Here is a 25490-nt window from a genome sequence, read left to right on the forward strand (position 1 = left end):
ATAACGTAATAATACACTGTACTTCAACCATTAGCCCAAATAACAGCACCAGCATGTTTGAGAACAAGGCTTTGCACCAGTATTTTGCTTAATTGGGGCAGTGGTGGCTCAAAGGGGCAGTGGTGGCTCATTGGTTAGAGCGCTGGGCTATTGATAACAGGGTTGTGGGTTCGATTCCCGGGCTCGGCAAGCTGCCACTGTTGGGCACTTGAGCAAGGCCCTTTACCCTCTCTGCTCCCCGGGCGCTGGAGTTGGCTGCCCACCGCTCTGGGTCTGTGTGTGTACTCACTGCCCCTAACACGTGTGTGTGTGTGTGTGTGAGTGTGTGTTCGCTACCAGATGGGTTAAATGTGGAGGACACATTTCACTGCACCTTTACCTTTAAAAAACGAAATGTTTGAAATTTGAATTATCTGCTAACAACACTACTTTTGGATTCCTTAAGCAAAATATTAAAGCTGTACCTCAATACACCCAAATGTATTGGGATCTACATGTTTCACATGGTGGGCTACAACAGCAGAAGACCACGTCAAGTTTCACCTCTGTCAGTCAAGAACAGAAAGCTGAGGCTGCAGAGGGCCCAGGCTCACCAACACTGAACAGACAGAAGTCTGGGGAAATGTTGGCTGGTGTATTAAAACTCTTAAAATTTCTGCTGAGGTTCACAGGAACAGAAATGGTAGACTCAGAATTTATGACCAATAGCATGACTCAAAGGACCGATGCTGCCTTGTGTCAGCAATGTCACAAAGCAGAAGTCGTCTCAAACTGGTTTCAGTGGGTTCAGTGCTCAGTCACCAGATCTGAATCCAATAGAATGAACTGGCTCATGGAAAAGCTGCAGGAATTGTGTGAAGCAATCATGTCAACATGGACCAGAATCATGAAGAAGTAATGTTCTCAACATATTGTGGAATCCATGCCATGAACAACTGAAGCCGTTTTGAGAGCAAAGGGAGGCCCTACAAAGTAATAGTACTCTCTATTTCTTCTTTTCAATAGCAAATCTATTTTGCTAAAAAAATAATTTTCAGGATAAACATGGGAAACAGTCAACAGCTCTACATACTTCAGACTATTTTCTACAGCGGCTTTGACCAGAGATCAGCTTCAGGATTTTCTCTTCTTGAGTTGAAGACTCAACAAAGCAACCAATCATAGCTACTGTTGTGTTCTTAAACGTGTCGAGCACGGGCTTTTTCACCAATCAGAATTCGGACAGGGTGTCACACTCTGGCTGATCCAATCCGCTCGCAGCTTTCAAAATTCCTTTCGACCAATGGTATCGCGCGGTGCAGTGTGCCGTTGTGACGGGCGGCGATTGAACGTTGATGCTGCAGGAAAGAAGAACCGCATTACAGAGATTCAAATTAGGGAGCCGACTCTTTCTAATCGAGCGTTGAATCAGATTCAATGAATCATTTTAGCTCATCTGTTGTTCTCAATGGTTCAAAACAAAGCGCAAGATTAGACCGGGCATAAATTACATACAGGAAACAATGCACAAAACTGCAGAAAACATCTACAAAACGATCTATACAAAACATATACAAAAACTACACATGTATAAAATGTCCATATACATGCAATATATATATATAATATATATAACTAATTGTACGTGTACAAAATGTTATAGCTACAAAACTGTACAGCGAATATGTATGAATTGGTAAAGATAACTGTGATACACATTGTGTACTTTTTGTACAATGTAAATTGTACAATGTAAAAAAATATATATCCAACTCACCGGTTCGAATCAGTTGAGTTTGCGATTCGATTCTGTTCACATGTTCATTGAAAAGAATCGGTTCAGAAGATCGAGTCGTTTAGGAGTCGGACATCGCTTAGCGCATTCAGGGGGGGAAACGTCAAAATGGGAGAAGTGGCAATACAAGTTTACAAGTGAGTCTGGCTGCTTTCACTTCTACCACGGCTGTATGAGTGTCCGTGCTTGTTTATTCTGCGCGGTGGCGGTTCAGGGGGGTAGGTTGTGCCATCGAAAGGTAGTCGCAACTGTAAAGGTGATGTCTCTGTGACTGTAGGTTAGCTAACGTTAGCCAGCGTGCTAGCTAAAGGAAACGCGTTGGCTAACGTTAGCTGGTTTTGTAGCGCGAGCTCTCTTCGTAGCCTCGTAGCCTCACTGAGGCTGATTAGCTGCGGAGCCTGCAAAGCTAAAGCTCACGTTTAGGGAGTCAGCTGCTCTCAGCCGAGTAGACAGTCGGCGTGTGGACGAAGAACAGATCGAGAACGTTAGCTTGGAAGCCCATGTAGCCTGCGAGTTCCAGCTGGCTAGCTGGCAGATTGAGGTCTTTAAAGGACTGTGAAGTTTTGCAGCTGGGGTGTTTTTTTCGAAACTGGAGACTGTGCTCAAGGGCTTAGTTTGGTCCTGTAGATATCTGACTGTCATCCTGATCATCACACTTTGCTTCTCCAGCAGTGTTTCTGGTTGTGTTGTATTGCAGCTGCAGAAGCAGCTGCTTGCTCTTCATGATGCAGAGCTGATGTCAGAGCTGACAGCCCACATATCATGTAGTCTTTCAGTGTCCTGATGTGTGTAAATAAGAGCAGCTATCCATTTTTGTCAGTCATTGATTTTAATCTTGCCCTATGATCTCCATAGAAGCAATTTCCCTTCTTTGACCCCTTAAACCTTTTGAACCAAGTGTGAACCTTTCACTTTCATAACTTCATAACATGCATACACGATTCACAGCAGGCCCTGGTTGCTCAGGAGTTACTCAATGCAAAGTCAAATCTTCTACACCTTTACCAGTTTATGCTTGTTGGAGGGATCAGATCAGAATAGCGTTATATATCAGTCTTAAAAGAAATAAAAATACAAGAAAAACATAAAAGTGGCCCCTTTCATAACTGACTGAAAAGCCTAGGGTTCAAGGGGTTTACTGCGGTACTTCTGATGCTGCTTCGCTGAGATTGTAGTCCTATTCTAATGTGTTGTAATGTGACTTTCCTGCTGTCTTCCTGCTGTAGTCTGTGTGTTGCTTATTTGTGTTCTGTCCGACAGGTCTCAAATGCATCCGTCTAGCCAGGCCGCTTAAGCATGTCCACAGATGACAGCATCTCTGAGGACGTGTCCAGCTCTGTGGCTCTGAGCCATGACCACACTAGTGCCAATGGTGGGAAGGAGAGCGAGGCCTCCATCGTCTCCTCTGAGGACACTGCTTCAGGCCTGGCTATACCTGAGGAGGAGCGCCCTGCGGCCCGCCAAGTACAGACCCTGGAGGGTCTCCTGCAGGCCGCCGAAGGGGCTGTGATAAGCCGACCCTCCGGCACACCAGCATGCAACATTTCCCACAAAATAAGGTCTGTGGCTCCTCGTGTTTGGGGATGTTTTCTGTCTTCTGTTTTCCATCACATAGGACGCCCTTCGGGCATGGTTCAAGTGTAGGGAGAGAGAAAAGGGATTTTTTTGTTCTTCTTCACATCACATGTTGCAGGAATCTGTGTCTTCGCACCGAGGAGGAGTTCAGCTCAGGGAGAAGCCTACCCTTCATCAACCCCAGCTCTTTGGAGACACTCCGCGCCCTGGTGCATGAGATCCAGAGCAGCGGCGAGACAGACCCCGAGATCTGGAAGAACTGTGAGGTGAGCGTGGTGAGGAGAGACAGAGAGAGAAAGAGCGCTTAACGGGCCTCTGTGGTGCTAGGAAGCAGCCAGCAACCCAGGTGTCTGGGTTGTCGTCTGGGGCCTCCCCCAGGACTCCAGCTGACAGTAGCAGCAGCAGCCATGCTGACAGACAGCTGATCCCTCCAGCACCCCTGTGGACTCCACAAGTGAGATGATTTCAGAATGTCAGACTGTGATTTTAAAGTGGCCTGCATCCTTAAAATTATGGAGAGTTTAAGCTTGAATGTTGGCTTATAAAGGTGATTGGTTTGGTCCAAAAAGCAACACCTAGGCCTGTCATGATATATCGCCCAGGAAATAATCACTACAAAATATATTGTTGTCATTTTAAGACAAAGTAAGTATATATATTGATTAATAATAGTCTGGGATAGGTTTTTGGGACTTACAGCCTGTCAATTTGCAAATGCTGATTTTTTTTATATCACGTTTAATGACAATTGAGTGTCATCTTTGAGTTGAGTATTTGTGAGTTTGCTGTGCACTCTTTCTACAGGATAGATATTGCGGCCTGCGCTCAGACTCAAGCCCCACCTCGAGACAAAGCAGACAAAAGCACACAACAAACATAAAAGGAAACACAATAGACAATAGCAAGGTCAGCTAAAATGATTGAGGCCATATTTCAAATACACCCTCACATATATGAATGTAATTGTTGTATGAGAAGTTTAACGTAATTGTGACAGAAACGTATCATGACAGGCCTAGCAGAAACCAGGAAATTAACAAAATGCACTGCTTGATATTGACCATGACCGTTAACTTAACACTTGTTCAGTTATGGGCAGTACAGCCAGCTTGCTGCGATGTCCTCTTTCTGCTGTACTGCTTTGCAGTCAATGATAAAGAGTGCTATGCATGGCAGAGTGTTTGAACAGGTTGCTATATAATAACAATACAATAACTATGCAAAAACTATATTATTTTCAGTTATATTGCATGTAGTGTATTAAGCTCTGTTTACATGATTACTTTTAAACTAGCATAATATGTAAAGTTGGTTTACTTTAATATACACAGTCATATCACAACATTATAACCACCCGTGGTTTGGAATGAACTTGGCCCAGGGATTTCATAGATTCCACATGACAGGGTTTCCCAGCAAACAAACAAGGTTTCTGTCTTTGTTACAATTTTGTGACAATGTTGTCCAAAGATTGCAGGATTTACACTTTCTCAACGACGTTCAGTCAGTGTGTTCTTTCTCAACCTCATCGTTAGGTAAAATTCCAATTTTTCCATTATCTAATTTCTGTTAATAGAACGCTGTAGACCACTGTAGACCAGTTAAACTGTATAATGAACACCTTTCATCACCTAATACAGTCCATGCCACAATTTCTCACTAGTGTCATCTGAGCCAAGAGTGGTTATTCCCACTATTAGGTAGATGGCCAAAATATTCTGATATGACTGCATATATCTATATATCTGCCAAGTACACCTCAGCACCCTGGCAGTAATTGGGGATTAGGGTTTAGGAGATTCCTACCATTCCCATTTCCTGCTGATCCGAAGGATAGACTTGCCAACCTAAGCAAAGTTTCTCTAACCCCTTTTTACGAGAGTTCTCATAAACACTTTTCCCCGAGTTTCCCTGCTTATATAAATAAAACAATAGGACTTTTTCAGCGTGATTTCCAATTTCCACCCAGCTTCTAGGACTCCCTCTATCATGGAATGATACCATGGGGGGCAGTGATGGCTCAACGATTAGATACTTATACTTAACCCAGCAAGCTGCCACTGCTTCCTGGGTGCCACAGCAATGGCTGCATACTGCTCTGGACACGTGTACTCACTGTGCACAGTGTGTGTTTGCTCATTAGTGTGTATGTGCATGTTCACTGCACAAATTAAAGGCGGAGACCAAACTCCATCTGTGGCCAGCACTAATAGTGGACATGGTTGTCTTTGTCTTCACTGGGATGGTAAAGGCCAACATGTGGTACTGAGTCACATGAAGCTAGCCAGTGTATCTTTCAAAACTACTGCAATGTCACTGAACAGCTGACCACGCTTGGAGGAGAGCACTAGGCGTTACATCAGCGTTCCAGACGGCTCCGCCAGCTTGCAGCACTCTGAGTGATGGAGGCAGAAAGAGCCAGCCAGCCTACCCAAGAGCAGAGAGCGAGGCCAGTTGTGCTCTTTGGGATTCCTGGGATTTTTCTGACATCATTTGAAATATCCAAAATATCAAGACTATCAGGATATTTTAAGACCACTGAACAGTGCGTCATTATTGTATTATAAGGTGCGAAAAAAGTGTGTCACAACCAGTGTGTAATAATTGCATAAACCACGGAATGACAAGTAACTGGCTAGATGTCACCCTGGCATGCCAGTTAATTACATATTGCCCTGTTGGCGTAGTTGTGTCTGTATGATTGGTATTGTGTGATTTATTCGGTCTGCAGTTCAGAATACTCCATGATGGACAAGTTGTTATTGTTTGTGTCCTTTCTTTGTTTTACCAACTTTGATAGTATTATATAGCCTTTTTGTGGAAAACAGTCATTGCATATTCTAAAATGGTTGTTATTTGTGATATGGGCGATTCCACTCCAGCCACTCCAGAGATCACCCCGAGCAGGACTGTTGAGCAGTTTAACATGGTGAAGGCTAACTCCCCAAGACTCAAGACCCAAGATTATCTAACACAATGTTTTTATCACGGGGGAGAGGAGCCTTGCCATCCACTCTGAGGGTTATTGCACTGTCGTAAACTCATGGTTATTGACAAATGGATTAATTGAAATTTGAAATCAACTCTAAAACATGAAATCATTGATTCCATTGGCCAGGCTACTCATGTGCTGTCTTGTCTACTCTGTTAAAGAACAGAAAGGTGGATGGACTTTTTTTTTTTTTGTCCCTCAAAAGTATGTGTGTGTGTGTAATATGTAGTATACACATAAATACAGCCATAATTTACCAAACACACTTACCAGTTTCCACCCCATCAAATTTAAAAATGTTTAAAAAAAAGTCCATTCATCATGTCATCTTTAATGAGGCAACCAATAAAACAAGAGCTGATGACCGGCAAGCTCTCTGTTAAAATGATGTAGGTGGATCACACAGTGACTGTAAGCAAGGTCTTAAGGGAGCCATTCAGGTCACAGCCATGCCACTTAAGGTTAAAAAGGTTAAATGAGACTGATCTGCTCAGCGGCCAATTGCTCAGTGCATCTCTAAAAAAAAAAAACAGATTTAATTAATGGTTTTTCTGAATGCCCTGCTTCAGTATGTCCTCATCAGGTTGTTTCTCTTCATACAGGGTAGATGGCTGCATCTCTTTCAGCTGGTGGAAAAGCAATACCAAGAGCAAATTCTTGCTCAGCAAGAACAGTATCAGTGCCAAATACAGGTCAGTTCAGGAAGGAATTGGCACCACACCACATTTTGCAGGACAGGTGTCTCTTTTTGCATCTTGTGTTTGCATTGCCTTGTGTGTTGTGTGTCTTTGCTTGCGTGGGGCCCTCCATCAGCTTTAGTGTGGGTGTATTATTTTTAGATTATTGTGTACGGCCCCAAGTCTGTGAGCAGTGAGTGTTTGAACAAATACAAAATGCCTGAGCAGGCTAGGTTCTGTAAGCTTTAAAAGACTTTCTTAATTGCCTTTTAGTAAATGAGAGTAAATGAAGCCATAACTCTCTAAAGAACTATAGAAGTGAACGTGCTCTGTGCTTTTGTGTTCTTGTCCCACAGCTCATCCAGGATGAGATTAAAGCATTATTGCAGCTACAAAACCGGCAAAGCGGCACCCAGACGCACCCCTTAGACCCGTCTCCTCGTGCGGCCAAGGTTTCAGAGCCTCCAGTGGACCTAACAAACAAGAGCCAGACTCCTGCCCTGGCGTCAGGACATCTGTCCCCCCAGCAGCTCACGGTCAATCCACAGGACAGTTCGGACGAAGGGCTTGTGACTGTCCTAAGCAGTGGCTATGGCACTCTCTCTGCCTGGGAGGCTGGACTGGAAACGGGGCCACCCGCTGCAACTGAAGGGAAGAATGAGGCATTGTGGTCCCCTAAACGGCCAGACTACAGCCTTTCACATTCCCCCTTAGTTGAAATGGGCCTGCACGGGCAGGATAGCGTATCAAGCAGGATTGTACCTCCCAATAATGCACCTCACACAACTGCCTCAACTGTGCCAAGTCACTCTGCTGACATGCAGAGACTAAGCAGGTGAGTTATAGTTCACACACTCTTATTACACTGAGTGTACAGTGCTTATCTGCCTTGTGACTACACTCATTGACTTACCATATACACTACATGTCCAAATGTTTGTGGACGCCCATTCTAATTGATGCCTTCAGCTACTTTAAGTTGCACCCATTGCTGATAAAAATGTGCAAGTGCACAGTGTGCAAATGCGCACACACACATGTGCAGCTTGACTAGTCCCTGTAGAGTATTGTATTGCAAATAGAATTGGACACTATGGAGCAGATAACCTTGAACATATTGGCAAAATGCCTAATGACAGGCATGGCCTGGAAGTCTATAAAGCTTCCCAGCATTGAGCTATGGAGCAGTGGAACTGTGTTCTCTGGAATGATGGTGCTACATCCAATACTTTTGAGAGTGAGCCTGTAACACGATGTGTTTCCAGACATGAACTCTGGAACTGTCCAACAAGTGTGTAAATGTTAGCATGTTCAGTGTGTTGGGGCTCTGAGCGGTCTTGTGGACTAAGGTGTTGCCACTGTGACCCAAGGACAATGGTTGGAATTCAGGGCATGCTGCCTGCCATCAACAGCCCAAGAGAGCACAATTGGACTTGCTCTCCCTCTCCCCCACATCACTTCAGTGTGATACTGGCGTCTGCTAGCTGTTCCTCAGAGCATGAAAAGAGGCGGTGGCTGGTTGCGCATGTGACAGTCCTTGCGCTCCCAGTGTCAGGAGCATTACATGTGACGCATCTTATGTCTAAACTCTGGAACTATCCAACAACGCAGACACATCCTCGCCAGATTCACGACACGCTCTCCATTGCTGGGAACCTGAAATTTTCCCAAATAGGCAGGTCTTCTATCTGTGTGTCAGATTGAGCTAAGCTTAGTATGGCATAACCTAAAGCTTAAAGTATTTACTTCTGAAATATAGTGCCACAATATGATTATCAATCTTCACAACTATAGGATACCACATGCTGTGTATTCCCTGTCTGACTGCATGTACCAAACCATAACGTCTGTTATGTCTGAGACCTACCATTAGAGCACTCGTCGTTACTTCTGTTGTCATAGGGTGTTTTTTTTGTTTGTTTGTTTTTGGGGGGATAGGAATGAATAAATTATAACCTTCATTTGGAAAATAATTTGTGGATGCGACAAGTTGTATTCAGAGAGCAAAAGACCAAAGACTTCAAAGCAGCCCAGTTTGCTAGTAAATGAGCAAACTATGAAAAGAAGTTTACTAGTAAAAAACTTTCTAGTGTTTCTAGTCTGCTTTCTTCCTTTGACTTACCTTTCTAGTCAACCACTGACCTCCTGGGCTCAGAAGCAGAAACACAGGCAAAAGAAGAGCAAACAGGCACAAAACAGATCGCCGCAGATGGAGAAGGGAGAAGAGAGAAGGCCAGGTGGTTCTCCAAAGGAACATAAGGACAATGTGGATGATGTAAGCAGAGAATGCATCTTTTAGGATTAGTTTCCTTATGCTTGTATTTCCAAATATGCCCCAACTGCAAGAGAGATCGGTGCTGTTTCTTTGTGCATAGTTTTTTTGTAGTAGTTCTTCTACTTTAGTCGTATAGAGAATCAAGTCTTGGTAGTTGGTTCTTTAAGTATTGTAATAGTGGACTGTGTGGACATTTAAAATCTAGGTCTGTGCATACGAAGCTGTCCCTCTTGAGTCCAGTTTCTTTTTTTTTTTTCCTTTTTTTTTGTGGGTCTCTTCAGCCTGGATGCACTGCAGCCTACTTGAATCCTGTTCCTCTAAAGAGAAGCGACAGCCTAGTGTCTGAAGCCTCAGGTAATCATTGTCCACAACGGATGGAGCTGTATTTTCTGCCTGTTGTGTTTCAATAGTGACATCATGCTCTTGTTCATATACGCAAAGAAATATTCCAATCTCTAGTTTTTCTGGGATTGAATAACATCCAGATCTATGCAGTTCTGAGATTATTAGGCCTTATTCACCAATATCTTCCTAAGAATTTTAAACCATAAAAATGTTGGCAGCACTTCTCTTATAATGAGCATCCCATTGGCCTTGTAAATTGAACAAATACCAAATTAGAAAACATTGGTGAATATTTTTTATCGTTTATATAGTTTTTGTTGAGAGAGGTTTGTGAACAAGGACCAATATTCTTTGTTATACTTAATGGGAACCATATAAGCATGGTAATTAGTAGTGTGAGTTAACCTACCTACCTTTTATTCAGCCTTACAATTATGGGTGTATTATGGCTGTATTGTTTCTGATGGTATAAACATGTTCTGTCCTTCTTGCATTGATGTCTTTTCCAAAGGTCTGACCTACTGGAAGCTGGATGAGAGTGAGCTATACCGCCCTCTACCTGACAGTTTCGAAAGTAGTTCTCTCCTCCTCATGCAGGATGTGTCTCAGAGCCAGGTAAACATGTGCTGTTAGATTCTCGTCTCTGTTGCGTGTGCTGGATGCTCTGTTGTGCTGAGGTTTTTTTTTTTTTCCCTCTTTTGGTTGTTTGTTTGAATGTAGCCTCCAGCTGATGAGACCAGATTGTCTGTGTCTCTGAGGGAGATCTACCACAACAAGCAGAAGGGAGACCCCAAAGGCCAGGAGTGGGACTCCTTAATTAACTCTGATGCATCATCGCCTCAGGTGAGCTCTGGGCCAGTTTACAAACCAGGTTACACACATTTACAGTCATGTGAAAGAATGAAATTAGGACACCCCATGAAAACCTTTTGTGTTTTTGTGAACGTATTTAAACATATAGACATTTGATCCTCATTTATACTATATGAAGAGTTTGTAGTAATATAATAATGTAATAAAATTGCTCACTTGTTCAGAAAAGTAAAAAAATAACAAAACAAATAAAAACTGTAATATTAATGCAATTCTGGTAAAATTTGTGCATATAATGTAATACTAGAAATGTATTTTATTTTCAAGTCATTATTTTCATTTTTATACGTTTTTCAATAAAATTTTATTTCCCAGTTTCTTACTGCCAAATAACCCACCTGTTTGTAGCTCCCCATAGTACTACCAATGCTTTCAACGCTAGGAGAGTAACAAAGGTCCCCTCCAATATGCAAAGCCATCCACCGCCTCTTTTCAAACTGCTTTCAATGTGGCATCACCTGGCAGCTGGCATGCTTAGAGGAAGGCACCAAGTCCCCAGCTCCGCCACACCAGCTAACAGGGGCCTGTGCCAGCCAGCATCACTTTAAGAGTGATGAAGGGAGAGCGCGCCATTTACTCACCTGGAGAGAGCATGGCCAATTGTGCTCTCTCAGACTCTGCTGCTGCTGATGGCAAAATGGCATGGCTTTGCGATCCCAGGGGCCATAGTGGCAACGTATTAGACTGCTGAGCCACTTAGAGCCCCTTAAGTGCAGAATTTAGGTACATTTCATACAATAATTACATTATTGTAATTATTGTATGAAATGTACCCCCCCCCACACACACACGCCATAAAGTGCTGTACTTGTTAGTTTAAACTGCCTACACACTTTTGCTTGTCCTGTTGAACGAAAATTCAAAGTGTGATCATAGTAACAGCCATTTTGATATCATTGCCGTAAAGAGACAATTTCAAGTTAAATTTCATTCATTTCTAGGCTGTTCACACTGCCATGCAAGAAACAACCCTGTGTAGACTGAATTAAATTATGGATGTTATGTTAAATGCATCTTCGTTCTACCATCTGGTGTTTTAGGTTCTGGCTCTGGACCCCACGGTGCACGTAAGACAGTCGGACCGTACATCAGGCTTTACATCACCCTCACGCTTTAGCAGCCCGTCACTCCCTACCCAGCCACGGCCGTGCACCAGCAGCGGTGCCCCCGTCAGCCCGGACTCCATGGCCCTGCGCAGCCACACGGACACTGACTGTCTGTCCAATGCCAGCAGCTTTTCTGCTCATCAAGGCCTGGTCCGCAGTCCTACCTCCCCCACCTTTCGTACCGCACCTCGAGCTAACAGTGAAGATGAGGGCAGCCATACAGCTACGGTGACATTGCGGCCTGCAGGCCACACCAGACAGGAGCAGCTACCAATCCCCAGGAAGCTGAAGACCTCTCTGGACGACCCGGTGGTCCTCTCACTGTAACAATCATTGCTTTTGCTTTTACCAGTTATAGTTTATTAATATAAAAAGATTTATTATTATAATGCTATAATGCATAATGCTATAATAATCACTGTAATAACTAACCAGGTTGTCTGCCGGCCTCAGCTTCTGCTTGTTTCTCCTCTTTCTCTACTTAGGCTGAGGCAGAACTTGAGGGAAAAGCATGCACGGCACATAGCAGACCTCCGAGCATACTATGAGGCAGAGATTAGCACCCTGAAGGAAAAGCTGGACTTGGTCGATTTGCCTCCAGACATGGAGAGAAGCAACCAGATCTTGTTAGAAAGGTTAGAAACCAGCCCAAATAGCAATGTATGTAAACCTCAAACTCCTACTAAAGATAAAGCGGGGATATGCTGAAAGGTTACTTTGGGATAATGGTGGGGAGTGTGCATGTTAGCAATAACTATGTATTGATTTTAATATTGGTTGTTTACAGGTGCGAACACCTGGAAAGGGCCCTTACAGAGGCAAGCGTGCGGATCAGAGAGCTAGAGAACAGAAACCGTCACCTGGAGAGGCAGCTGGTATGAGTCTATATTCAGCATTTAATTCCTGGTGTATGCCAAGATATGTTTAAGCAAGAGTAAACTCTTATACTAATCTACATTTTAACAGACACACTACTTGTAGCATTTGTTGAAAACGCGTGATTTGTCCAACAAATCCATTTTTATGGGACTTTTGTCATTTCAGACCTGGCTAGTGTGCCCCCCTGTGGTTAGTTCTGCTGTGTTTAGATAATGCAGTGTAGATAATGATACAGTCGCCTGACTGACTGTGTATGTAGTCTCATTTATGAGTGAATTTACAGCCAGAGAGTAAAAAATGGTTTGGCTTAGGGACTGCTGGGCCACGCCCTCTAGATGTCAACATAACGAGCAGTAGTGTGATTGGTTAAAGAAAAAGCTGACGTTGATTCACTCATAATAATTGAAGTCCCAAAATTTAAAGAGACACCTAATATTACTGGTCCTTTACATGGCATTGAGATATCTGGCAGCTTTATGAAACATTTGATGTTATGTCCACATTGTGCAGCCCTGATAATAAAGTAAACTTGTTCCTCATTACTATGACACATGAAACTGTCCTGTTCCTCAAAAACTACTGCTTCTTCTGCTCTTCAGACTACAACTACTGCTAGTGCTTGTGCGGTGTAGCTCATTATTGCATTTTTCCTTTGTCATTTGTTTTAATGCTTAGGTGGAGTGGCCTGAGCGGTATGATGCAGCCAGTTCCATGGTTCAGGCTCTGCAGCATCACCTGGAGGAGACTAAGCAGAATGGCAAAGAGAAAGACAACACTGTGACCAAACTGAGGAACCGCTTGCGGCAGCTTGAGGATGTCGTGCAGAATGCCTGCAAAGAGGTGGATGAAAAAGAGGCCCGTATGAACAAAGAGCACAAGATGCTCCAAGATGTAAGAGGATATTTGACAGTTATTGTCCTAGTTTGGAGTCTCTTGGCATGTTGTTACGTAGAGTTTTTGTTCCTTCTTGTTGATCTTTGGGTTGGTTGATGATTACATTTGTCTTTTTTCCAGTTGCTTCAGGAGTATGACTCATTAAGAAAGGATCATGAGGTAGTGAAGGTAAGAAATCAGGATTTTATACAGTGCCTCGCCAAGGTCTTCAAACTACTTTAGTCATCAGGTTTGTCTGGATTACAAATGAAACTTGCACTAGTGATTCCAGTCAGTATTTTTATTGCAGACCAATATTTTAAAGTCCTAATTCATTATTTGTCAGCAGATCTTTAAAAAAAAAAGTTATTATTCAACACCTTGTACCCCACAAATTTGCGATTTCTAGACAGTAGGCACAATGCTTGTACACACTGTTTGTACAGTGCACAGGGTATCTGTCACTCGTTTTTAATAGTAGATTTGCTCCAGGTTGTTCAATCACAGTTTTGAAGTGCCACAGATTCTTAATTGGATGATATGGACTGCAGAACATTTACCATTTTGTTGTTCAGTGATTTCCTGTGTTGCTTTGGCCTGGCAGGATCATTGTCCTGCTGAGAGGTACAGTTTTAGCTTTAGTTTCTTAGCAGACTTAAGTGTGTTGTCTTGCAGCATCTCACTGCAGTACAGACCCCATACTCCATTCCTGCTTCAGTTTGATCAAGGTATTCAGTCCCTGCAGGGAAAACGCATTCCCACTACTGTTGAGAAAGTGTTTGTTGAGCAGTAGGCAGTGTTCAGGCACATTTATGCTCCCTTTATGGACAAAACATTAACATGTCCGTTTCAAATGTCGTAACCGCCACTGCCTGCAGACAACCATGTGTCCCTTACATTGACATGGATGTTAAGCAATGCATCCACAAAAAAATAGTCTAGCATACAGGTGGACATTCACTCAAGTCTCAGCCACTGAGCTATGAGGAATGGCCTTGTTTAGGCAGTGCCTGGGTGTTATGATGCAGCTTCTTCACAGCTGATTCAACAGTGCTCACTAGGACATCCAAACACAAGGATGTTTTGTAATGTTTTCTTATCTTGTAAACATTGTTTCTTTATCTCTAATTTCCCTAGAGTGCTCATTGGTCATGAATTTATCCAGATTCATAGTCTGACCAATGCTACAGTCTGACCAGTGATAAGTGTTTTTAGTAATGAGTGGCAGAGATCAGTTGTAAGCCAATTAAGTTTTTTTAGGACAATGTCTTGGTGCTTTCTTAGCATGGACAGCAGACAGCATTTGTGCAGACGGTTATTTATTTCATTTATAAGCCAGATGAATCTGATGATTGGGGGGGGGGGGGTAGTACTAAGGCACTGTACAAAGTATGTATGTATGCATGTATATATGAACAGATAGTAAGTGGATGCTGTTGGTAGAGGTTTCTATGATTTCTTTTTCAAACAGGACAACTTGGTATCAACGGAGAATAAATTATTTGATGCCAATGAACAAATATCAGAACTGAAAAGGTAATTAATATTCAAAAAGTTTAATAGTTTTGGACCTGTGGATCTCTCAAATTTAGAATACAAGTATTTGGACAGTGACATAATTTTTGTCATTTTGCCTCATCACTGCAGTGGACTTGAAAATAAGCAACCACGATGAGATTTTAAGAATTTGCTTTAATTCAAGGGGTTAACAAAAATATTATATTACCCTTTTAGAAGTTATTTCTAAGAAATTGTTACACAGTCAGTGGTGTTTACTGATGCTGTGACCGCTGATAAAAGTAGCAGGATGATTTTTGATGTGTATAGAGCTAAACCTTCTGCTGTGATTTAGTCGAATGCTGCAAAACTGATAGAATGATGCTTTACAGAAACATAAAAAGCATCTTAAGGCATAGAAATGGGATGTTTTTAAATGGCAGAGTCAGTCACCTGACCTCAACCCAACTGAACAGCTTTTCACTTACTGAAGACAAAACTGGTGTCCATGGGTTCCAGACTTCAGGCAGTCATTGACTGCAAATGATGTGCATTTAAATATTGCAAATTATTCTAATTATTATGGTAGTTTGACCAATTACTTTTGAGGCTGGAGGGCTGTAATCCCTGATGATTAATGCAGTGATTAATGCAGTATTTATGTTAAACCATGGTGTCACTATCCAAATGCTTATGGATCTGACTGTTAATGAAAAAGAGGAACAGTACAAAATGCAGTATATTTCTGTTCACATGATAATTTTTCTAGGGTCATCTCCAAGCTGGAAGCACAAGTTAAACAGCTGGAACATGAGAATATGGCCAGAACTCGTCAGGCTTTACACACCCACTCACAACCTTCAGGAGCAGGGTAAGAGATTATGTAGTACTCTGAATTCACTTATGTAAAGGACAGTAAATCTAGTAGTGTCATCTTTTGTGTCATTGTTGAATTTAGGGATTGCCTTAATTAAAATGATTTGCTTTAGTTGGCAATAAAGACAAAATATTAGCACAGAGCAGTCATTAGGAACATCTTGATCAAATCAGTAAACTTGTTCCGCACAATAACAGGAGTTACTATGCAGTTCTAGTAATGAAGACTGGTAGTCAGCAAGCTCTTGCACATTTTTGTAACTGTATGTTTTTATATGTTCTATTCAGTTTTTCAACTTTTGAATTCCTCTTTAGTTTATTCCACCACCCTGATCTTCTGCTTTCACCAAGCAAACGGCAGCGTGACGTAGAATGCAGCACAAAGAATCCTGGAGTTGCTGACAAAGGAGGAAAAGTGTATGGCTTTGCTTCTTGTATTATTGTCACACGATTAATATTAGGGACTGATATGAGGACTGTGAGCAGATGCTGATTTGAATGCCCAGTACATTTAACATTTCTAAAAGGTAGAAACTGGAAATAATCTACCTGGATTAGCATTACAAAGAAATGTATTTATAGGGAGTAACAAATGCAGTACAGTAAGTTCAGCATCCTAGCATTGGCTATCATTCTGCTGCTCTTCTAGACTACAATGAATATATCAGATATTGGTTAAACGTATTATTCTAAACAGCTAAATCTAAACATCTGTCCAATTCCACTAATTTGTTTCAAGCAGTTATAATTTTGATATGATTCTGAGATCATTGTAATTAATTAGTAATATAATAGTATAATGAATCATTTTTATATGATGTAATTATTACAGCAGAATAACACCATGAAATGGGATTGATGGGCTTAAAGTGTTTTTAAGTATTTAAATGATGTCTGGGAATAAAGCACTGCACTAACTTCGCTCCCATCGCTCTTCCACCCAGGCGCCTGTCCCCTCCTGAGAGAGAGCAGTCCCAGGAGCAGTCCACATCCAAGGAGTTGAGAAGGAGGGATGTTCCGTTGACGCCCATGATGAAGGCTCTGATTCAGATGGAAGAGACCAAAGCTACAGAGGGTCGGGCTTTGTCAAAGACCAGTTATTCCAGTATGCATGCGCCTCTTTCTTCAAATGTAGTGGATCCAGACTTTGGTCTGGAGTTTCCTTGCCCTGCATATTTTGGTGCTTTTCCTGGTCTTACATGCCAGCTTCAACTCAGGAATAGCTTGCTAATTAGAAAAAAGTATTATAGGGCTGGAAAATGCCAAAATGTGCAGTGAGGATATTCCAGGACCTGGATTGGGAACTACTGCCCATGCTAGTTTGATACATATGTGTCAGGAAAGTTGGTTGTGCATGTGTGTACACTGTCATTTTAGAGTCTTTTAATTTGCATCATCGTTGTTCATTGATGTAAGATAATTTATCTTAATGTTAAAGATTATTACATTTGTACATTAATAATCTGGTCAAATTTCTGTTACTGTGAATAGTTAAGTGAGTCCAAAAAGGAACTAATCTTCAAAAGGCTTTCTTTACAACATTTTAAACAGGATGATGCTAATTTTAAAGCTATATAAATACTTTAAATAAAATACTTGTTGCCCACAATGCAGGAGAATAAGAATATCTAATATCTAATCTAATAATATATTCTTAATAATAATAAGAATTATTATATATTATGTAAGAATATAGCAAAGCGTAATGGGGATGTCCCGATCAGGTCATTTTGCCCTCCGATCTGTTCTGAGTTTCTTAATGGTGAGCAATGGAGACTGATCTGGTCTTTGTGTATTTGCATATGTTACATAAAATAGCCACACAGTTTAGATAAGATGAGCTGCTAATTAATACTGAAGTAAAATTACTTTAATATGCGTAGCAATTTCTATAATGAGACATTCTGTACTTAGTTTAATAGATACATTTCTTTATTTTCTTTCTTTTGACAGTTTTATAGTGTGTTTTATATAGTTTTAGATATTATGTTAGGTTTTCATGTTCCACTGTAAAAAAGACGTCCTTACTTCTGCTGGCTGGGCAATAATGTCTGTTAATGACCCTTGAGGACACCAGATGGTGCGCTGAACACCGTGGTTAAAACAAACTTTTCAATTTGTAACTGGATTAGGAGTAAAATAGCCAATGCCCAGTCCATTACAATATGCATGGATTGGCTTAAATATATTTATATTTACATGTATATAAAAATGGCAGTGAACAGGACAATGGAGGTCTGGAAGATCAAGAAAACTTTATTAAAGAACTGCTCATAGGATTGCTGTGAAGTCTAATTTAAAACCATAATTTTACTGCGAAAAAGCTTCAAGAAGATTAAGTAGACTCTGCAGTGGTGCTGCAGCCTGTTCTACTGTGCAACAAAACCTGCACAAATATGACCTGCATCAAAGAGTCATCAGAAGAAAATCTTTCCTGTGTTCTCTGTTCTCACCGTAGCAGAAATTTAACAAGGGCCAGCCCAAACATTCGCATGCCACCGTATGAATGGTTAATATTGTGCTAATATTTGTTGCCTAAGTGTGTGTGTGTGTGTGTGTGTGTGTGTGTGTGTGTGTGTGTGTGTGTGTGTGTGTGTGTGTGTGTGTGTGTGTGTGTGTGTGTGTTTGTTTTCATACTACAGGATTAGGGAGGAGGAGACCCACAGTAGCATTTGTGGAAGGAGTTAGAGAGCCTTTGCTGGAGAGGGGTAGTGCTGTGCTCCGTGCTCAGAGAAGCCTCTCTCCAGAGGGTCACCGCTCCTCATCCCTGCCCCCGAGAGCACAAAGGACAGGCCCTCCATCCACACCGAGTAAGTAGCCTCTTCAGACTCGAGGGCTGCATAGTCCCAAAGATTCAAACACTGAATAAGGTTAAATAGCTAATAAATATAGAACACATTGACTTACTTTGGAATATTTTAACCCTTTTTTAAACATTAAGTTCTGCCTGTCTGTAACAGGACGCCCAGTACTAACCCATATTTTAGTTAGTCAGCTGTACGTCATCTGTAGAATAATGTAGGTTATCTGCAGAGTTCATTAAGATGAGATAAGGGATCTGTAAGTGTTTTTTGCAGTGGTAACGGTGCATGACCTTGTTTCTTGTATTCGCTGGAACTGACTGATTTACCATGTAATTACCTCGCAGCTTGAAGTGAAAATTATCACCTTGTCTTGACACTTGTCACTGTCTGACTTGACTTGCTGAAGTTGCATTATGATGCCTGTAACTTCTGCACAAGTTAAGGTGGAATGAACAATTCCAGTAAGAAACTGGAGAAAAACTTGAGCTTCATGGGTGCCACCCTGTTGTTTGTTGTAAATTGGCACGTTCTGAATCTGATGGCAGAAATGTTATACTGAGGTTATGTGACGATATGGTTAAATGAACAAAGAAACAAAGAAAAAAATTGCAAAGAACTTCTGCTTCTGTAATATTCTGTTTTTTTAAATATTTTTAGTAGTAAGGGAAAGACGGCACAGAAGTGTATTCTGAACACAGGCCTTAAACAAGCAGGGCAGCTGTGTCCAGGTGATTTCAGGTGCCTCTGTGTTGGCAGAGCTTTAGGGTCATGCTGTGAACTGGGGAAGCAGATAGATTATATTAACTGTTTGACTTGAAGCTAATTGTTTTCGTCCACAGCAACAAGGGTTCAGACTTTTGATTGAGTGTCAAAGCTGGAAATGGAAGCTTACTTTTAGTTTTAGTTAAATCTTAAACATTTGGGGGGTAACTCTAATCTAATAGATTGCAATTCTTTAGAAGATGTTTCAGTACATCTTTTTTTGCAGTTTTACATAAACCATTAGAACTGACAGCATTGGAACTGACAGTAATTGATTTAAACATTCCAAAATCGATGTCCTTGAATCGCCAGCTTTAGCTCAAGGCTTCATCCAACTTGTTCTGTGTTTTGTGGTTAGCCAAGAGAGAAACTCTGATACAACCACTCTCAGCCAAGTCCAGTCCCAAGCGCTGCCCAACAGAAAACTGCTCTACTGCATTCGATCGTCCGTTGGCTTGCCAACAGCACCTCCATAACAGGTACACAATTTTGTTTTAGTAATTGCTCTCTAATGTGTGTTGAACAGTACCATACTAACTAAACTGCCAGACTCTTCTCCAGAACTTAAGACTGTTGTCTCGTTTTAGGTTTGATTTGCACTTTGATCAAAGGGGTTTCAGCTCATCGCTGCCATCTCAACCCAAGTCAAGAGCAAGACTGTTCATGCCAGCAGAAAGATCACAAGGTAGTTGTGCCTTTTCATTCATCTTTAGTCTTTTTTGTTGTTGTTTACTCAAAAGCCTTAAAGCAGTATTATATTGCTGTTTTGACTGTGGTCGGGGGCGGGGTTTGTGTGTGCTTCTCACATCTGGGTCAAACCGACAGTAGGGCTACTGTAGCACAGATCTTTTTGATCATGGGTAGGTGGGGAATGTATCACAACAAGGGGCTGTGGAACCGCAGACCACTCAGAGTGCTCGTACTAACCCCTGTCCATCGTCATAAGAGCCTACCAAGGACACGTAAGCTTTGGAACTGGACTTTGGAGCAATAAAACAAGGTTGCTGGGTCTACCTTTTTTTTTCTCATCACATGGATGTTGGCATGTGGGATGAGCTGGATCAACAAGTAGCCGCAGTAGCTATACAGGACACCACAGAGTACGAACAGCATTTTAGGCAGGTTGTCATAGTGCTTTGGCTCATCTGTGTATACTCTTAAATGAATTAATAGTTCACAGAAACATTTCCAAAAGTACACAATTGTGCCATTTAGCTCTAATGTATACTAAGAGGGAGCTACAAAGATAATTAAGGTTTTTAAGATTTGCCAATATGTTGTAGCTACATTAGCCTTGTAGTTTCTGTGCAGGACAAGAAAAGCAAACATTAAACAGGGAAATGTGTCTTGTCTGATCAACTTGTGGTAAGGAGAAAAGTGTGTAAATTAGATTTTTTACTATGACATGCCCTTAAGTATTTTGGTCTCTCTTTTTGAATTGAGGGTTTGAATACTGTCCAGATTTTACAAGGCAGACTGAATTTGGATACATATTTGAAATTTTGTCTTTACTTTTGCTTTACTAGTTAGAAATATGCAATTTTAGAAACTCATGTGCACTCCTCAGAGGGCAACTACTTCAACATTACCACAGCAACCACTGCACTGGTCAGTTCAATTTAATCAGAACTAGTACTTGGAGTTAGGAACATGTTTGAGACCTTTTTTGTGCTTTTCCTACTGTTTTACCAACAGGACCAACATTTCTTCCCCCTCTTTTACAGTTAATACCCAGTCCAGCACAGGGTTATCAGAGCCTCCGGACAGCAGTGAGGCAGAGGACAATGGTGCTTCCTCAGGTTTGGAAGACCAGGAGGCTGCAGACACTTCCCTGCTGCTCCACGACCCTGATGACGAAGCCACTCTCTCCTATCAGACACAGATTCATTCTCTAGCCGACGCTGAAAAGCTGTTTGACGAGCTCACGCTGGAGAAACAGCAGGTGAGCCTCGATTATGCTTTTGTTCGACTCCTGCTACACAGTTATTCATCACCACTTTCAAACTGCTTCCTGTAAGATTTGGCTCCCTGCGTGCTGTACACATGACATAAATGGAAAAAATGACCTCTCTCTCTTGGTCTGCTAAGCTGCAATATCTCTCACCCTGTTTGTTCAAACTGGTAACAATGCTTTGAAATCTTTCCATGGCTTTAATGGATTAGAATGCAGCAGTGGTCCTAGCCAATTATGCAACATAACCCTGGGAAAACATTCAAAACAAGAATGTGGCTTTATTATCTGTGGCTTTGTTTGGGTTTTATTCATAGATTTTACGATTGCTTCAAAATCTATATGGCCTTGATTGGATTAGTCAGGCTTTAGGCAGTCTGATGTACCCTTTGGAAGGTTACATGGGAAAGAGAAGTACATTTAATGGACATTTTCATTCCTGACCTCCATACAGAGATTGATTGTTAGGGGTAAAGTGCTGTCTGGCCAACTTAGGCTAGAGAAGTGTTTTTTTTTTTTTTGTGAAGCCAAATGACCTCTTTGCTGGGTTTGCTTTGACTTGACAAAAGTACAGAGTTTAATGCCTTTCTGTTTAAAATGATTTCAGCAAATTAATTAAAGCACTTCTAGAGCTTAATTTCCAAGCAAACAAAAATAATTCCTTTGTGTTTTTATTGATTTTACTGTTAGTGTTGCATATTTGTTACCACTGCTTGATTAAAAATCCTTGCATCAAACATCACAGTCAGGTTTAGTTAAAGGGGAACAGATTGGCACACAAACCAGTGCCTGTGCCAGTTTAACTCAAACTCTAGGATTGAGGAAGCTAAAACTGATAAATTAAGTATGCATTAAGTATGTACGCGTGCTACAATATCTTCAGCTAGCTAACCGTACACTGCATCAAGAGGAAACCAAATAAATAATTACAATGTTCTTGTTACTGTGCTAAAAACAAATATATGCTATGCTGTGCTTTGCACAGCTTGACAGTGCACCAGCATTTACCTAAACTGTGTTGTGGCCTGCCAGGCGTTTTAAAACATGGCAGTAAGGTGCTTTGCATGTTGTCAGGAGTCCCTTTCTTATACATCAAAAAATATAATAAACATAAATAGCTAATTACTTTTTAAAAATTTATATCCGAAGTTAACCATATATCAAGCATACAATCAAAACCTAAAATGGCATTCATTCTAACTCAAAACAAACACTTTTCACACATTCAATCCTACGTTGTAATAGTAACACACCGATTAACTTACCAAGGGGTTGCAGACATGTAGTCATGGCTAGATAGATATTTTTACATCCTCCTTGCCGTTTTCCCCTTGTTCCAAGCCATGTGGATGCTCTTGAATAAACAGATCCTCTAATCGTGAGTTTAAGTTATTCCAAGATAAATGTCCGGGTACAGCACCAACTCTGAGCATGAATTGACCTGAAAGAGTCTTCTAGACCCTTCCCTCTGCAAATTGACTGCTGCAGACATAAATACTGGTTGTGCTACCTTGGCAAAACATGCAGTCGTAGGGGTATTTATAGTTAAAACTGCCTTAACAAAACAGTCGGGTAGGATATTTGGATAGCTTAAATCACTGTATCAGTGGGTAAAGATAATGTTTTGATTTACAATGTACACTTTTGTAACAAACAAACAAATAATACAATAGGCTAAAATTGTATAATGCACCCAAGGAGAACAGAATTATCATGAACACACAAAAACATTAAAAACTATGGATTTGCACAAGAGCAGGGCTGCTAAGTAGCACATATCAAGGAGTAGCACAACATGACAGAACATCAGCATTTGAAAAATTGGGACCCTTTGTATAGCCTGGATGCATTTAGATCTCAACATGTGCTTGGTTGAAAATGTATGAAAACCCAGGTATGGCTGTTAACCTGCTAACAGAACCTGGACATGTGAAAAGGGTCCATTAGCATGTTTCATTCTGAGGTAAAATAACAGGGTTGTAAATAGACTTCTAAAACCACATTTTTCACCTCAATCAAAATCATATACTGCTCAAGAGGGTTTTATTGTTAGTCTATCTGAGTGCAAATAAACAGTGGAGCAAAATTGTGTTCCTCCATGACAACATCAGACATTAGACACAGTAAACTGACAGGACAGTGCAATGCAGACACAGCACTCGGTACTGAATGTGTGTGGTGGCGATAAGGTGCAGAGGTATGTAACGTGCTATGACCGATTTTAATGAAGTCTTTTAGCTTTCCTGAATCAACACTGAGGTGTTGCATGTGTCTCAAGAGCACTTGAGTGTTTCTACAGCGTGTGTTTCACTTGCCAGCCCTCTGGGCGGAGTGCATCTTCAGCTCTATGGCATCTGTACAGTCCACCTCAGCACTGTGCATGTGATCCTTACATAACCTGGCTTTATTGTGCTGAATTCTGCTCCGGTTAATAACCCCTATTTTTAGACCAGGTCCTCCCTCCACCCCTCCACCCCTCTCCTATTCATGCTGAGAAGTGCTAATTCAAAGCCCTGTTGTTGTTTCAGGCCTCGGCTGTCTGTAGTACCAGCAGCATTGCTCATTTGCAGAGTGGTCGACCTCTACATATTTAATTTCATTTCTCACCCCTCGACAGATCGAGGCAGCACTGAGTCGGATTCCGGGGGCAGGGGCCAGGGTCACCTTGCAGTCGAGGCTGGACGAGGTATTGTTCTGGCAACATATTAAGATTTTTTTTTTTCCCAATCAAACTTTCATAGAATAAAAACACACCACCTATATTCATAAAATCTGAGTAAAAGAAAGTTTATTTTCTATACAATCAGAACAGTGGGATCTGCCATCAGTTTATTGCCATCAGTTCAACTGTTAATTAAAAAATTATACTGGATTATTTCAGACTCGATACAGTATTGCAACACATAATATCGTGACACTCGAGTGTATTGAGATCGTCTTACACCTCTCCCCTATTGTCATGTCTGCAATTGAGATGTTTCCGTGTCCCTTTTTCTCTTCAGGTGACGCTGGAGAATCGGTTGGAAGAGGTGAACCGCGACTTAGGATCCATCCGCATGACTCTGAAGCGATTCAACGTTCTCCGCTCCTCTTCCAACATATAGCTAGCAATCCTTTTCTCCTTCTTCTTCCAAGGATTTCTTTGGACTCTGAGACAGGGCAGTTCTCTCTCCTATCCTCCACTGTACATAATTTCAAATGTGTACATGTTCAATATTTCTACTTTTGTTATTGTAGGATATTTTTTTATATGGTTTACTACATGGTGAAGAGATCACAAATTTTAAAGTATATTTTAATATTGCCCAGATTTGTAAAAACAAGATGTACTTTTTTAACGTCATGAAAGTATAAAAATTGTATGCTTGACTCATTCAGGTTTTATTTCTCTCTCTTTCTCTCTCTCTCTTTCTCTCTCTCTCTCTTTCTCTTTGTCTTTTCATTGTGCTGCTGAGAAAAAAAAAAAAAACGTAGACCAGAAGGGCAGACAGTTGTGGTTTTTAACCTCAAATAATTCCTAGCAGTTCCATTCCATTCCGATCATTTTCTATTTTAAATCCAGTTTTACTTGAAATGTATTTATTTATTATTCTTTTTTTTTTGCAATGTGCTTATGTAACATATCGTTGTTGTTTTTGTTGTTTTTGAGTTTGAGCCATTTCACTCAGCCCTCCCTGCGCCACATGTGAATATTTGATTTGATATTAAATCAAATAGATTTGAGGCCTTGAGAACTCACTATGATGAAGGTTCCCCACCCCATATCCACCTACCCTTTCTCACCTTTCTCCTCTTTTACACATTCCAGTTATCAATGCTTTTGTGACTTCTCATGAAACATGAAAATACTCGACCAGCACTGATTGTTTACGCACTTTTTACAAGGCAGAGCCCTTTTTTGACATTTCGAGATCTTTGTGCAACTTGGAACGGAATGCCTTTGTAATGCATGGGGCGGAAAAAACAACCCAAACTATTTCAGCGATTCATTTTTAACTGTAACGCAACTAGATCATTGTCCCTGTAGCTCACTGGAACTATTTACTCTTGCACCATATGATGATGAAGATGATAATCCTTAATAAAATAACAATAAAATAACTGCATACTGGGAAATGGAGTGAGCTTCTGCTGTGTTTTCCCCACTTCATTCACAGCCAGTGATTTTGAAAGAAGGAATGTTCAGCTATGAAACAAAGGGTCACGACCACTAGGGAGCGCTAGCAGCTTA

At 41.2% G+C, this 25490-nt stretch overlaps 1 protein-coding gene across 1 annotated transcript; it reads left to right on the forward strand.

Annotated features, from left to right (window-relative positions):
* The first annotated feature begins 1835 nt into the window (after positions 1-1835).
* Positions 1836-24982, forward strand: LOC140536691 (M-phase phosphoprotein 9). The gene is made up of 24 exons (XM_072658652.1): positions 1836-1911; positions 3035-3333; positions 3468-3615; positions 6944-7033; positions 7375-7853; positions 9149-9293; positions 9575-9647; positions 10150-10253; positions 10359-10481; positions 11552-11940; positions 12103-12252; positions 12405-12492; positions 13172-13387; positions 13511-13558; positions 14841-14905; positions 15636-15737; positions 16058-16159; positions 16687-16847; positions 18385-18552; positions 19667-19787; positions 19896-19993; positions 21033-21250; positions 23877-23945; positions 24262-24982. Exons 2-24 carry the CDS (start codon positions 3071-3073, stop codon positions 24361-24363), a joined length of 3522 nt encoding a protein of 1173 aa, XP_072514753.1. The 5' UTR covers positions 1836-1911; positions 3035-3070; the 3' UTR covers positions 24364-24982.
* The last annotated feature ends 508 nt before the right edge of the window (positions 24983-25490 follow it).

This window comes from Salminus brasiliensis, chromosome 16 (genome assembly GCF_030463535.1).
Source record: "Salminus brasiliensis chromosome 16, fSalBra1.hap2, whole genome shotgun sequence".
NCBI lineage: Eukaryota > Metazoa > Chordata > Actinopteri > Characiformes > Bryconidae > Salminus > Salminus brasiliensis.

What these genes read in the sequence shown, in the direction of transcription:
- LOC140536691 (XM_072658652.1), top strand. Translation starts at nt 3,071, where the DNA reads ATGTCCACAGATGACAGCATCTCTGAGGACGTGTCCAGCTCTGTGGCT. An exon ending in TCACGCTGGAGAAACAGCAG is followed by an intron (nt 21,251 to 23,876) that starts GTGAGCCTCGAT and finishes ACCCCTCGACAG; the next exon opens with ATCGAGGCAGCACTGAGTCG. An exon ending in TGCAGTCGAGGCTGGACGAG is followed by an intron (nt 23,946 to 24,261) that starts GTATTGTTCTGG and finishes TTTTCTCTTCAG; the next exon opens with GTGACGCTGGAGAATCGGTT.